The sequence below is a fragment of the Oratosquilla oratoria genome, chromosome 33, assembly GCF_046742065.1.
Source record: "Oratosquilla oratoria isolate Oo_2021 chromosome 33, ASM4674206v1, whole genome shotgun sequence".
Lineage (NCBI taxonomy): Eukaryota > Metazoa > Arthropoda > Malacostraca > Stomatopoda > Squillidae > Oratosquilla > Oratosquilla oratoria.
The window spans coordinates 22,295,965-22,310,964 of record NC_134809.1 but is presented as its reverse complement, the minus strand read 5'-3'; the positions used below and the strand labels follow the sequence as shown (position 1 = coordinate 22,310,964).

Here is a 15,000-nt window from a genome sequence, read left to right as displayed (position 1 = left end):
TGTAAAGATTAGAATTATATATCGGAGCAATACAGAAGAACGTGACGAGAATTTGTTCCAGGGATTTAACGCGGGGGGGGGGGACACAACCCCCCCCCCCGACTGATAAGACTAGAGGAGAGAGTTGATAAGGTGATCGAGGACTTGGAGTGTAAGTTAGGTAACGTAGACTCCATTTTTCAAAGAATTGAAAGGTTGGAACAACTAGAGAAGGCTAACAGAAACTTAACTGAAGAAATAGAGGACCTAAAAAGACAGTTAGGAAATGTAAAGGAGGAGAATGAGAAATTGAAGAAGAATAGTAATGAAAACAGAGAGAAACTAGCTACAGAAGCTAAAAATTGGAGAATAACTCAAGAAGGGAATAAGGTTTCATTCACTGACATAGTCAAACAGCAATTGAAAGAACATAATGAAGACTCAGTTATTAAAGTGATGAGACAGAAGGAGAATATAGTAAGAGAATTAGCTGACAAAAAGAAATGTATAATTATATTAGGAATGGAAGAGAAACATAACCCAGATAGAACTGCAAGAATCAAGGAGGAAAATGAAAGAGTGAGCAGTTTATTAAAATTAGTCCAGGAAGATGAACCAGAAATTATAAAGGAAATTGAGGAAAAATTCAGACTCGGAAAATATAGTACAGATAAGACCAGACCAATTAAGATTAAATTCAGGTCACAAACAACAGCAGAGAAAATTCTATCCAAGACAGGGAAACTAGCAACAAATGATCAATATAAAAAGGTATGGATAAAAAGAGAAATGAATAAGGAGGAAAGAGAGGCAGAAAAGCAGAAAAGAATTGAAGCTAAGGCAAAAAACGAGGAAAGAACGGAGTCAGAGAAAGAGAGATTCTATTGGAGAGTAGTGAACATGAAAATAAAGCAGTTCGACATACTAAAGAAAAACATAAGGGAAACAGAGAATACAATGGAAGTGGCAGAAAACTAAGAGTGTCTTACACAAATATAGATGGATTGATAACAGGATTGAATGAACTGAATGATTATTTGAAAGAAAAAGAACCGGACATAATGGGAATTGTAGAAACAAAATTAAAAGGCCCACTACCACCCAACAGTGTAGGACATGATACATACAATTATTGGATTAGAAACAGAGAGAAAAAACAAGGGGGTGGAGTTATGTTCCTGACTAAGAAGGATATAAACGTGAAAGGTGTCATATATGGAAAGAATACAGTAGAGATGATTATGATAGAAGTGGAAGACCGAGATAAGAAGAGCAGAAAATTTGTGATCAATTATGTGCCTCCGAAAACAGCCTCATGGGAGGAGAGTGAACATAAAAGTATGTTAGAGGACACAAAGATAGCATTAACTAAAATAATGGAAGACGGAGGAAGAATAGTTATGATGGGCGACTTTAATTGCAAAGAAATCTGCTGGGAAGAAATGACAGTAAAGAGTGGTGATGACTCATGGGGAAATGCTCTACTTGAGATGATTACTGACCATTCAATGACACAATGGATACAAGAGAACACTAGGTATAGAAATGAAGAAGAACCATCGAGGCTAGACTTAATAATTACATCTGAACCTAGAATAGTGGACAAGATTGAATATAAAACACCAATAGGTAAAAGTGACCACATATTGATTGAACTGGAACTTAATGAAGAAAAATATATGAAAAGAAATGAACAATATAGAAAAGGAAGAATGATGTATGAAAAAACAAACTTTGATAAAATAAGAGAATTCTTCCAACAAGAAAACTGGGAAGAAATATACAAAGAAGAAACAACAGTGGAAGAGAAATGGAATATTTTGACAAAAATTTACAAAAAAGGAGTGGAAAAGTATGTCCCAAGACAAAAACAAGAAAAAGAATATGTAAAATGCTGGTACAACAAAAGTTGTAGGGAGTTAAAGGACAAAAGAGACAAAGCCTGGAACAGATGGAAAAAAGACAGAAGACCTGAAAAATGGAAAATATATACTGGTTATAGAAATGAATATGTACAAAAGTGCAGAGAGGAAAAAAGAAAATATGAAAAAGATGTTATAGAAAAGTGTAAAGATCAACCAAAACTATTCTACAGATTTGTAAACAATAAACTGAAAAACAAACAAGACTTAGAGAAATTAAGACAAGGAGGAGTTGAATACACTGAGGAAATGGAAATGGCAGAAATTATGAACAAACATTTTAAATCAGTGTTTACAAGGGAAAATATACAACCTGAAGAGATTGAGTGGAAGGAAAAAGTCCCCCCTATGGAAGAAATAGAAGTAACAAAGAATGAAATATTGACACACTTGGGTAATTTTGATGTCAGAAAATCGCATGGGCCAGATGAAATAGCAAACTGGATTCTGAAAGAATGCAGGAATGAGCTGGCAGACAAAATACATAGCATAATAAGCAGTTCCTTAAAAGAAGGAAAAGTTCCAGAAGATTGGAAAAAAGCAAATATAGTACCTATATATAAAGGAGGAAATAAAGAAGAACCTACCAACTATAGACCAGTCTCTCTAACAAGTACAATAGCAAAAATATGTGAAAGAATTATCAAAAGTAGATGGGTAAAATACTTGGAAAAAAACAACGTACTAAATCCAAGGCAATTTGGATTCAGACAAGGACGATCATGCGTCACCAATTTAATATGTTTCTATTCAAGGCTAATAGATATAATACAAGAAAGAGATGGATGGGCTGATTGTGCATTTCTAGACCTAAAAAAAGCTTTTGACAAAGTACCACATAAGAAGTTGCTTAAGAAATTAGAATATGAAGGAGGAATACAAGGTAAATTGCTAAATTGGATGGAAGACTTTTTGCAAGAAAGAAAAATGAGAGTAGTGATAAGAGATCAGCACTCAAAATGGAATGAAGTAATAAGCGGTGTCCCGCAGGGAACAGTTCTGGCCCCAATAATGTTTGCTATATATATTAATGATATGGATGAAGGAATTGAAAGCTATATGAGCTTCTTTGCAGATGATGCAAAATTACTGAAAAGAGTGAAAACTGAAGAAGATTGTGAATCACTACAGAGAGATCTAAATAAAGTACAAGAATGGAGTAGGAAGTGGGAGATGGAGTTCAATACAAAAAAGTGTAGTATAATGGAATTTGGAAAAAGCAAAAACAGAATAACAGGATCATATAATTTGGGAGAAGAAGGAATAAAAAAAGTAGAAAATGAGAAGGACCTGGGAGTCATTGTTATGAATAATATGTCACCTGAGAAACATATAAATAAGATTTTTGGAGAAACTTATAATTTAATAAGAACAATCAAAGTGGCATTTACATACCTGGATGAAGAAATGGTGAGGAAAATCCTAATCACCCTGATAAGACCAAGATTGGAATATGCAGCAACGATATGGTCACCAAGTACAAAAAAATTTATAAAAAAAACTTGAAAGAATACAAAGAGCAATTACAAAACTGGCACCAACACTCTCAAAACTATCATATGAAGAGAGACTACAAAAACTTAAACTACAGACACTAGAGCAAAGAAGAGAGAGAGGAGATTTGATAGCTATTTACAGAATCATGAAAGGCATAGAAATTACTGATAGAGAGAATCTGATAAAATGGGATGACAGAAATACAAGAGGACACGGAAAGAAAATAAAAAAAGACAGCTATAGAAGAGATTTTAAAAAGAACAGCTTTCCTCACAGAGCAATAGACAGTTGGAACAAGTTAGATGAGAAAGTGGTGTGTGCAAAAACAATACATGAATTTAAAAATAGTTTAGATAAAATGAGATATGAAGACGGGACCCCACGAGCATAGCTCCCCTTCCCGTAAAATACAACTAGGTAAATACACACACACACACACACACACACACACACACACACACACACACACACACACACACACACACACACACACACACACACACACGGAAAGAAAATCAAGAAAGACAGCTATAAAAGAGATCTGAAAAAGAACAGCTTTCCTCACAAAGTAATAGACAGTTGGAACAAGTTAGATGAGAAAGTGGTGTATGCAAATACAATACATGAATTTAGAAATAGTTTAGATAAAATGAGATATGAAGACGGGACCCCACGAGCATAGCTCCCCTTCCCGTAAAATACAACTAGGTAAATACAACTAGGTAAATACACACACACACACACACACACACACTCGTGGACCGGCAGGGCAACTACCAGGAGTCACCGGTAACCATTGGATTCGAACTCGGGTCTCTGTCGTGCAGAATAAATTCAAATTCAGTGCGTCCCGGCTCCACACTTAGTTGAACAAAAGGTCTTGATTAATTATAGCTAAAAAGCTGTTGTGAATATGTCAAAGACAGTGGCAAATTATTTATCGTCTTGTCATTATTGTTATTACAAGAAGAAACTACTTTGAGTTTGAAAAAAAAAAAGTGAAGGGGAAGTAAAAGAAGAAAGAGAAGAAGAAAAATTCTTTTAGTTAGTTGCTCTAATGTCTGGTCTATTTCTCCGAACTTCGCCTTCCAATCTTCCACTCGTCCCCACACTCCTCTACCTAATAAGTCTTCTTCTGCATCTTCTGCACTGCTCACCCTTGGGAGCTTTATACAGGTTCGGTTTAGTCCTCCTCCAGAAGTGAGGACCTTGAGGGGCACCTTGTGCCTTGGGATCACAAAATTTATTTGTCTCTTTTGGCTAAATCTCCTTTCGACATCATCTCCTTGTCGTTCTCGTTCACAAAGGATTACAAAGGCGGAGCCTGCCGAGAGGAGACCTTTTGGTCCATAGCTAGGTCGGATGCGAAGAAAAAAAATTCATAATAATAATAAATGAATAAATAAAAACTATAATAATGTAAATAACAAATAAAATATAAATTAATGCATATCTATAGTTAAATAATAAACAAAAAGGTAAATAGTAAATAATGATAAATTGACACATAACTAATAATAAATGAGAATCAAACAGACAAATGATAACAAAACAAAAACAAATAATATAAATTTCAACAAGAACCCACTGTGTTAGATAAGAAGAAATGAATTAGATGATATCCATATATTTCGATCACGGTCTGTGATCCTCTTCAGTGGAATACAGAGTAGTGGAGCAAAAGGCATGTCTTACAATATACAGAGAAAGAAGAAGGAAGATGGGCAGGGTTCAAGTGGCGTCTAATGCTTTGGTGTCGTTCTGTATTCCATTGACGAGTGTATGCTTTTGGTGTCGTTCTTTATTCCGCTGAAGAGGATCACAGTCCGTGATCGAAATATATAAATATCATCTATTTCATTTCTTCTTACCCAACACAGTGGGTTCTTGTTGAAATTTATATTAATGTTTTTGTTTTGTTATCATTTGGCTGTTTGATTCTTGCCCCCATTTCCTCTCCGTTTATTGTTTACCAAAATATTAATAGGAAATGACGACATTACTCTCCTCCTTTTACTCACTCTCATCCTCCCACCCACTCTCCTGTCCTCATTCTTTCACTCGCTCACTCACTCGTTCATTATTTCACTTATTCATGCATTTATTCATTCATTTGTTCATCCATTCACTCATTCACCCATTTACACGTTAATTCACTCATTGACTCGTTCATTCACAATCATTCACTCATTCACTTATTCACTCTTAGATTCATTTACTCTTTTACTCTCTCACTTGTTCATTAATTCATTTATTTATTTGTTTACTCGTTTACTCATGGATTCATTCACGCATTCACTTAAACTCGTTAATTCACTCACTCGTTCATTCACTTCACCCATTCACTTTACTCGTTCATTCATTAACTCGTTTATGTACTTGTTAACTTATTCATCATTCGCGCGTACACGCACACACACACACACACACACACACACACACACACACACACACACACACACACACACACACACACACACACACACACACACACACACACACACACACATACTCCTTCGTTCACTCATCCATTCCTTCATTCTCTTGGTCACTTCTTACTCATCCACCCATTCCCTCGTTACTCATAAACTCCATACTCCAGACTTAACCAACCTCGATTCTGGAGCACTTAAAGATGGCCAGACTCACATTTTCTCTGTCAATATTTTTTGTCACTTCTCTTCATGTGTGCCACAGTGCCTCAGCGTTGGCCCTCTAGTCCCCCCGTGGCCCTCGCCCTTAAATGGGGCCAATTATTTACTCTTATCTATTTTCTTCGTTCGTTTTCCTTCTTATCGTTTATTTGTTCGTTGCGTCCCTCTATCTTTTCTTACCTTTGCCTCCCTCCTTCCCCAATGGTCTACTCAGTCAAATTAGATATTTTTTCTTCTTTCTCCCTTTCGCCTCTTTCGTGGTTTCTCTTTCTATATACACTTTTTTTTCCTCCATTTCCTTCCCACCCCTTTTATTCCACTATTTCCCTTTCCTTCTCTTACCATCCCTTCCCTTCCCGTCCCATCACATCCCTTTCCTTCCCTTCCCCTCCCATCACATCACTTCCCTTCCCTTCCCTTCCCCTCCCATCCCCTCCCCTCACATCCCCTCCTTCCCTTTTCCTTCTCTTCCCTTCCTTCCCTTTCCTTCCCTTTCCTTCTCTTCCCTTCGTTTCTTGCTCCTTTCATTTCTTTCCCTTCCTTTTCCTTCCCATTCATTCCTTTGCCTTTCGTTCCTTTCCTTCCCCTTCCCTTCTGCCCCTTTCCTTTTGTTCCTTCCCTTTCATCCCTTTCCATGCCTTCCTTTCCTTTCCTTTCCTTTCCCTTCCTCTCCATTCTTGTCCCTTTCCTTCCCCTTCCTTCCATTTCAGTCCTTTTCCTTTCCTCCTCATCTTTTTTCCATTAATTTTCTTCCTTTCCCTTTATTCTCCTCCTCTTCCTCTTACCTCTTTCCCCCAATTCCTTCTTCTTCCTAAACTCTCCTTTCCTTCGCTTTCCTTTTCATCCCTTTCCTTGCATTGGCTCCTCTTTTTTCTTTTTCTTTTTTTTTCTTTTCAGCTTCTTCCTTTCTCTTTATTCCTCTCCTCTTCTTCTTCCCTCTTTTCTCCATTTCCTTCTTCCTTAACTATACTTTCCTCTTTTTTCTTTTTCCTTTTTTTCTCTTCAGCTTCATTTTCTTCCTTTCCCTTTAATCATTTCCTCTTCTTCCTTAATCATCCTTTCCTTCGTTCCCCTTTTTATCCCATTCCTTGCATTTCCTCTACTTCTTTTTTCTTTTTCTTTTTTTCTTTTTCTTTTCATCTTTAGTTTCTTTTTTGTCTCGTGGCCGTTCCTTCCTCATGGTCCAACTTTCTTCTCCCGAAAGATTGTTCCTCATTTTCCTTCTTTACTTGCCTTCTTTTTCCTTACTTCCCCTTCATTTTCTTTCCCTTGCCTTCAGTTCCCTTTAACTTTATTTCCTTCCCTCATCTCCATTCCCTTTCATTTTACTATCCTTCCATATTTTTCCCTATCCTTCCTTTCTTTTTCCTTCTCTTTTTGTTCCTTCTATTGTTTTCTCTTTGTCGCCTCTTTTTCCAGTTTATTAACTTTTCCTTCACTTCTTTTCCTTTCATTTCCTTTTGTTTACATTTCTTTCCTTCCTCGGTCTTCCCTTTCCTTCTCATCCCTTCCTTCCTTCCTTTCGCTTTCCTCTCAATCTCTCCCTTTCCTTCCCTTCCCTTCTTTCCAGTTTTATTTCTTCTTTTCCCATACCCTTCCCTTCTCTTCCCTTTTCTTCTTTCCAGTCCCTTCTTCTCTTTCCCGTCACATTTCTTTCTTTCCTCTTCCTCCCCTTCCCTTCTCTTTTCTCCTTCCTCTTACCCTTTCGTAAGCTCTTCTCACTTCCTCTTCCCTTTCCTTCCTGTTCCTTCTTTCCAGTCTTGTTTCTTCTCTTCCATACCCTTTCCGTCACTTTTCCTTTTCTTCTTTCAAATCCTTTCCTCTCTTTCCCGTCACATTTCTTCCTTTCCTCTTCCTCCCCTTCCTTCTCCTTTTTTCTTTCCCTTTCCTCTTACCCTCTCGTGAGATCCCACTTCCTCTTCCCTTTCCTTCCTGTTCCTTCTTTCTAGTCTTCTTTCTTCGTTTTCCGTACCCTTCCCCCTTCCATTTTCTTCTTTCTAATCCTTTCTTCTTTGTCCCGTCATATTTCTTCCTTTCCTTTACCTCCCTTTCCTTCTCCTTTCCTTCTCCTTTCCCTCTCCTTTTACCCCCTTGGTGATGTCTCCCTTCCTTCCCAATCACCTCTCCAGACGCCTCTCCCCCCTAAGCGGTCGACGACCTCAGTCCTTCCTCAGCGCCATCGACCTTTCACCTATTCAACCCAGGACTCTTCTCAACCTCCCCCCCAACACTCCTCGTTCCGGGATGCTGGCTCTACTCACCACGCCCCACCAGAGGGCGTCAGCGAAGTTCCTGAAGTTCTCGTTGACGTCCTTCTCGGCCAGGTAGACGAGGAAAGACGCGAAGATGAGGCCGAGGAAGCCGATGTACAGCGTCGTGATCAGCTCCTGTGTCGGGGTAAGAACGGAAGGGAAACGTCAGTGATAGTGAGAAGATACCTATGCATTTATTTATTTATTTTATTTATTGTTTTTTATATTATTATATTTCTAATTATTTATTTGTTTATCTATTTACTTATTTATTTATCTATACTTATTTATTTATCTATTTATCTTTTTATTTGTTTTATTTATCATTTTACACTTATGTATCTATTTATTTATTTATCTATCTATATTTATTTATTTATTTATTCATTTATTTATCTACCATTATTATAATTCTTTTTTGCATCCGACCTAGTTATGGACCAAAAGGTCTCCTGTCGGCATGTTCCGCCTTTGTAACCCCTTGTACCAGAAAATAATGAGTATTTGAGGGACGAGGGGTAAGAGGAAGAGGAGGAGGAAGGGAGAAGGGTAAAGAAGAAGAGAAAGAGAAGAAGAAGAAGAAGTAGTAGAAGAAGAAGAAGAAAAGGGGAGGAATGAGTTGGTGATATTCACAATGGGATCATACAACCAATTTCTTTTCGAAGCCACCAGCTTTCTGTTATACCAAGTATGTGTGCACGCGCGCGCGTGCGAGTGTGTATATGTGCGTGTGTGTGTGTGTGTGTGTGCGTGTGTGTGTGTGTGTGTGAGTGTGTGTGTGTGTGTGTGTGTGTGTGTGTGTATGTGCGTTCGTGTGCGTTTGTTGTTCGTATGTTGTTGGTTGGAAAGTCCCGTAAGAGCGATATCGTCTGACCCGCCTTATCCAAACAAAAGAGGGAGGACGAACCCCATGAAAACATTAAAGGTAAACAAAGACGGACTGGAAAAAAAAGGCGTACTCAAGGTCCATTGAAGGATAATTCACAACGTTTTAATGATAAAAATAAAAACACACTATAGTATTTGAAGGTAGGGAAAAGGGGTTTCTGTCAAGCTTAGCATATAATGTCTCGATATAGTGGTTACTGTATATATATGTATATATATATATATATATATATATATATATATGTATATGCATATACATTGTGACGTCAGCGTTGAAACTCTACAGTGGGGCGTCTCAGCCAGTCTGTGGTTCTTGTGGCATTTCTCCGGCAGACCCCTCGACTGCGAAATGTACAAAAGAATTGAAAATATAAAAAGAAAAGAAATAAATCCATCTGAATCCTATCCTCGACGTGGTCCAGCAAAAATGGCGAAGGGAGAAAAGAAAACGGGGTGTTAAGAAGTAAGAGAAAAAGGAAATTATGAAAACAAAGAAAATAGAATAAGATAAAGAAGAAGAGAAAAAGATGAGAATGGGAAAGAAAAAAAAATAATAATAATTAATGATAATGATAATAATGATAATAATTAATGATGATGATGATGATGATGATGATGATGATGATGATGATACTTTTTATTTGGCATTGAATCAATATACATGAAGTGCAGATAATGAAAAGGACACATAATTTGAAATAACAATTACAATGCCGAGGATAACACAAAAAAAAAGCATGTAAGCTTATTTCCATTGTGGTCCTCAATAGACTGATTTTCTACACTAAGTTACACAGACAACATACGTAGGGGTTAAGGAGACTAGAGACAGTCATGGGTAATATCAATCAGTACACATATGACACATAAACATTATTATAGATTTGCTAATACTACTAAAATGTTCGTAACACGTAGGATATTGAGAATAGAAAACGGAAGACAAAGGCGAAGAAAAGGAAGAATTAAAAGAAGAAGGAATGAAATGAGACGGAAAAGCAATAAGCAAACAAGATAGTAAAAGAGGATTGAAAAAAAGACAAAGAAAGAAAAATAGACAAAAAAAAAAAAGCGAAAAGAAGAAACAAGCGATAGAAATATTAAGACAATTCTGTCCGAAACGTCGATGGGGAGCTTGAAAAGCGATGGAATAAATCGAAGTTTCGAACAGACTTCGACTCTCAGAGTCTTCGAAGCTTCGTTACGATATCCGATTTTAGACAAAATAAAATAGTTTGACGTTATTCATAATGAAATTGTTTTTTGTACGTTACGGTAGCGAATAAGTTAAGGAAACAGAAATGAAATAAAGAGTAGAGAATTCGTCTAGACGGGTTTGTTTTACGATGCCTATCTGTACGCGTAGACAAAGGCAATTAGAAAGGTAACCTCCTTTATCATGTCTCGTGAAGATAAACATAATCCGACCTAGTTATGGACCAAAAGGTCTATTGTCGGCATGCTCCTATTTTGTAATCCAAATCTATGTGTGTCAGAAATAGTCTAATGGCTCTTGAAAACTGAAATTAGAATATAAGAAATATAGACAAGGGAAGCTTTAAATGTGTCTCCTCTCACCTATTTGGACTCGAAGATGATAACTGCTACAAACTTAGACAAAGAAAAAGTCATGGGAGCTGTCCTCTCACCATTTTCTTTGGACAGAGAGAAAAAAAAATCAGAAACTGCGAAAATGTGGGAGAAAGAGAGAGAGAGAGAGAGAGAGAGAGAGAGAGAGAGAGAGAGAGAGAGAGAGAGAGAGAGAGAGAGAGAGAGAGAGAGAGAGAGAGAAATTTAATGGGTGATACCTTCTCACTTGTCTGTGGGAGTAGACGATGGATTAAGGAAATTAGAGAGAGAGATAGAGAGGTAGAAAGACGGAAAGAGAGAGAAAGATGGAAAGAGAGGGAGAGGAGGGAGGGGAGATATAAAAAAAAAATGGAGAGATATTCTCTCACCTGCCTGGGGGCATAGGCAATGATTTCCTAGAGCCTAAAAAAAAAAAAAAAAATTGGACGAAAAAAGGAGACAAAAATGAAAAAACATCACGGAAGAAGACGAAGCTTCTCTGACCTGTGTGTAGGCGTAGGCGATGACTTCCAGAAAGTTAGTAAAGGAGTCAAAAAAAAAAAAAAAAAAAAAAAAAAAGGAAATGAAGTTATTTCGGGAAAGGAGCTGGGACTTCCTTCTCACCTGTCTGTGGGCGTATACGACGGATCCTAGGAGCTTCCAGGTGCCTCCTCTCCGGTCCATCCGCACCATCCGAAGAATCTGGAAGAACCTGAGGCCACGAATGGCCGACGCCGCGAAGACCTGGCCATCCGTCCGCACCGCCAAAACCACCAGGGACGCGCATATTGTCACTATATCTGTTGGGGAGAGGACAGAGAAGAAGGGTTGGTCACTGTAACAGGATACCGTGAGGGTAATAATGTTGCAATGAAAAAAGAGGTGGATTTTTATGTAATGTATTTAGAATTAGATTTAATTTGGAAGTGGGTAGAAACAACTTCGCCAACCGTGTAGTTGTAATAGGATACCGTGAGGGTAATAATGTTGCAATGGAAAAAGAGGTGGATTTGTTTGTAATGTGTTTAGAATTAGATTCAATTTGGAAGTGGGTAGAAACAACTTCGCCAACCGTGTAGTTAATGTAACAGGATACCGTGAAGGTAATAATGTTGCAATGGAAAAAGAGGTGGATTTGTTTGCACTGTGTTTAGAATTAGATTCAATTTGGAAGTGGGTAGAAACAACTTCGCCAACCGTGTAGTTAATGTAACAGGATACCGTGAGGGTAATAATGTTGCAATGGAAAAAGAGGTGGATTTGTTTGTAATGTGTTTAGAATTAGATTCAATTTGGAAGTGGGTAGAAACAACTTCGCCAACCGTGTAGTTAATGTAACAGGATACCGTGAGGGTAATAATGTTGCAATGAAAAAAGAGGTGGATTTGTTTGTACTGTGCTTAGAATTAGATTCAATTTGGAAGTGGGGAGAAACAGCTTCGCCAACCGTGTAGTTAATGAATGGAATAAACTTCCTGCAGAGGCAGTGCAATGTAGTTTAGTTCGAAGCTTTAAGAATCATTTAGATAAACACCTAAGCAAGATGCTGTAATGATCATTCATTTTATATTATTTGTTTTTGTTTTGTTATCATTTGTCTGTTTGATTCTCATTTATTATTAGTTATCTGTCAATTTATTATTATTTTCTATTTACCTGTTTATTATTTAACTATACCTATGTATTTATTTATGGATTTTATTTGTTATTTACATTATTATAGTTTTTATTTATTCATTTATTTTTACTATGATTTTTTTTCGCATCCGACCTAAAAATGGACCAAAAGGTCTTCTGTCGGCATGCTCCGCCTTTGTAATACTTGGCCGGTGCTCTCTAAAGGAAATTCAACATCTTTTTTGGGGAAAAGTAAAAAAGTTTGGTACTACAAGCACTGTAACAGGGAATCGTTTCCAATACAAGGGAAAGAGAAGGGGTAGATCAATGTATCTCCTACAGAAAGTCGAAGGAAGCTTCTGTAAATATAGAAAGTTATCACCCTTCAGCATCCAACGAGAGACGTGAGAAGTTGTTAACTAATATAACCTGACACGGCTTTTGGTTTGTTGTCAACCGGTTTCCCAGATTTCTGGTGCATTTAGCTTTCATGATATTAGATGGCACAAGAAGAGAGCTCTGAGCTTTGTACCTGGTACATTCATTTCGCTGAAATTGTTGTTGTATATTACTGTGTCATATACCAATAGAAGACCCCCCACAGTCAAAATTCTAAGCCTATTTTGACTGATATATTTAGATCACACACATTGATGTCTTCCACAAAGCGATTTAATTCTGCTGAAAACGAGTATGATGTTATTTGTTGGTGCCTCTTCGGCAAGCAGAAGAGAATACAAAACTTTGTCAGTAAGGAAATGTTTGGAGAAATTGGTTAAAGGAATTAGTTTAAACTATTACAATACGTTCTTTTTGAAGATGGAAACAGTCCTTTGCGGAACAGATTACCGTCAGCATTAAAACCAAAGACGCAATAGGAATAAACGCCAAGACATTACATATCAGCAGTCATCCTTTTCCAGTCCTGTATATCATCCCAGCGAGTCTCCCATGTAAACTTTTTATCTGTCTTTTTATATATCTATATGCATATATATATATATATATATATATATATATATATATATATATATATATGTGTGTGTGTGTGTGTGTGTGTGTGTGTGTGTGTGTGTGTGTGTGTGTGTGTGTGTGTGTATGTATGTATGTATGTATGTATACATGATAACCTGGACCACTTCGATGGCTTGTTTCCTGATCCCCCTGGGCGGAGATCGAACTGCGAGAGTGACATACCTAATCTAATATGAAAAAAAAGTAATATAATTTTCTTCAGATAATTTTCATTAAAATAATTACCTTAATTTTTTCTAAACATAAAAAAAAATCTGATTATTTCCCTAAAATAATTTCCTTCTATTACTACCTGGTCCTTTTCCTTTGCAGTGAAAGTTAGGAAGACACCCGCCTCTCATATGCCCTTTCCTCTTAACGAGTTGCAAGGCAAGATATTTACCGCGCGATTCGGTCGGACCCCCTCGCTAATGAGCTCCGTGCCAATCACACATCAGCCATTATAAAGTTCGAGATGACGGAGACATTGTTCTTGTTTTCCTAACAGAGGGAGGCGTGGCAGTCCCGTGATCAATGTGGTCGACTCTAATTCATAGGTTTGTGGATATAAAGCCTCTGTGTATGAGCAGGAAGCCAACTGAAGAAACAATTACAGAAATTTGTAGTCACAGTATAAAAAAGGAAGATTTAGAGGTCCAGTGATGGGTAGGAGGAGAATTGAAAATGTCAATCTTTTGAATAAAAAGGTCAATATTGGAGATTGTGACGATGCTGCGAGTCCATTTTCCTCGTTGTTCTTCCATTGTCAAGTGAGAATATCTTGAATCTGTGTCTGTGTGTCTGTCTGTTTGTCAATAAACTATCTACTAACGTTGTCTGATTTGTCTGTCTGCTAACCCTTTTCCGTCTAAATATTGACCTTTCTGTCAATTTTTAGTTGTCTATCTTTCTCTTTAGCCGCTAACCCGTCTTTTTCCAAATGCTAAACTTTAACTTCTCTTGTGACTCAGCTATCTGTCCTCATGTGGACTTGTGTGTTGGCTTACGTACCTGTCAGTCTAAAATCATCTAACACTGGACAGAACTTATCATCTGTTAGAGAGAATCCCTCCGTATATTTCAAACCACTTCACTGAGGATTTACTTCTGAGGCTAATTAAATTGAGGTTGTTGTTGTTGTTGTTGTTGTTGTTGTTGTTGTTGTTGCTGTTGTTGGTGTTGCTGCTGCTGCTGTTGCTGCTCTTGCTGTTGTTGCTGTTGTTGTTGTTGCTGCTGTTGTTGCTGTTGTTACTGTTGTTGTTGTTGTTGTTGTTGTTGCCGTTGTTGTTATTGCTGTCGTTGCTGCTGCTGTTGTTGTTGCTGTTGTTGTTGTTGTTAAGGACTGTAGTTTCCCAGAACTTTTGTCCTTTTGGACAATCTCGCTCCAATCCTCCTGAGGTACCAAGATCTAAATCTGCATTATATGACACGTTGCTGAAACAATTGATCATGCTTCTCTTATTATATCGAGAACGGTAAACGCACCAAAAGTGCAAAAAGTTGTCTGGTTTGACCAAAAAGTTAATTAATGGGAGTCAAACTCCCTGAGAACATACGCCCACACAGTACTCCTCTCATATTTATCTCCTGAGGCCAAGCAGAACGGAT

General features: G+C 37.5%; 1 protein-coding gene across 3 annotated transcripts in view; it reads right to left on the bottom strand.

Annotated features, from left to right (window-relative positions):
• Nucleotides 1-15,000, bottom strand: part of LOC143017795 (potassium voltage-gated channel subfamily KQT member 1-like) — a 393,659-nt gene that overhangs the window by 143,549 nt on the left and 235,110 nt on the right. For all 3 annotated transcript variants that reach the window (XM_076172687.1, XM_076172686.1, XM_076172685.1), the window contains exons 4-5: nt 11,386-11,561; nt 8,314-8,439 (exon numbers count right to left, since the gene is read on the bottom strand). In XM_076172687.1, coding sequence (XP_076028802.1) covers nt 8,314-8,439; nt 11,386-11,561 — 302 coding nt within the window. The remainder of the gene's footprint in view (nt 1-8,313; nt 8,440-11,385; nt 11,562-15,000) is intronic.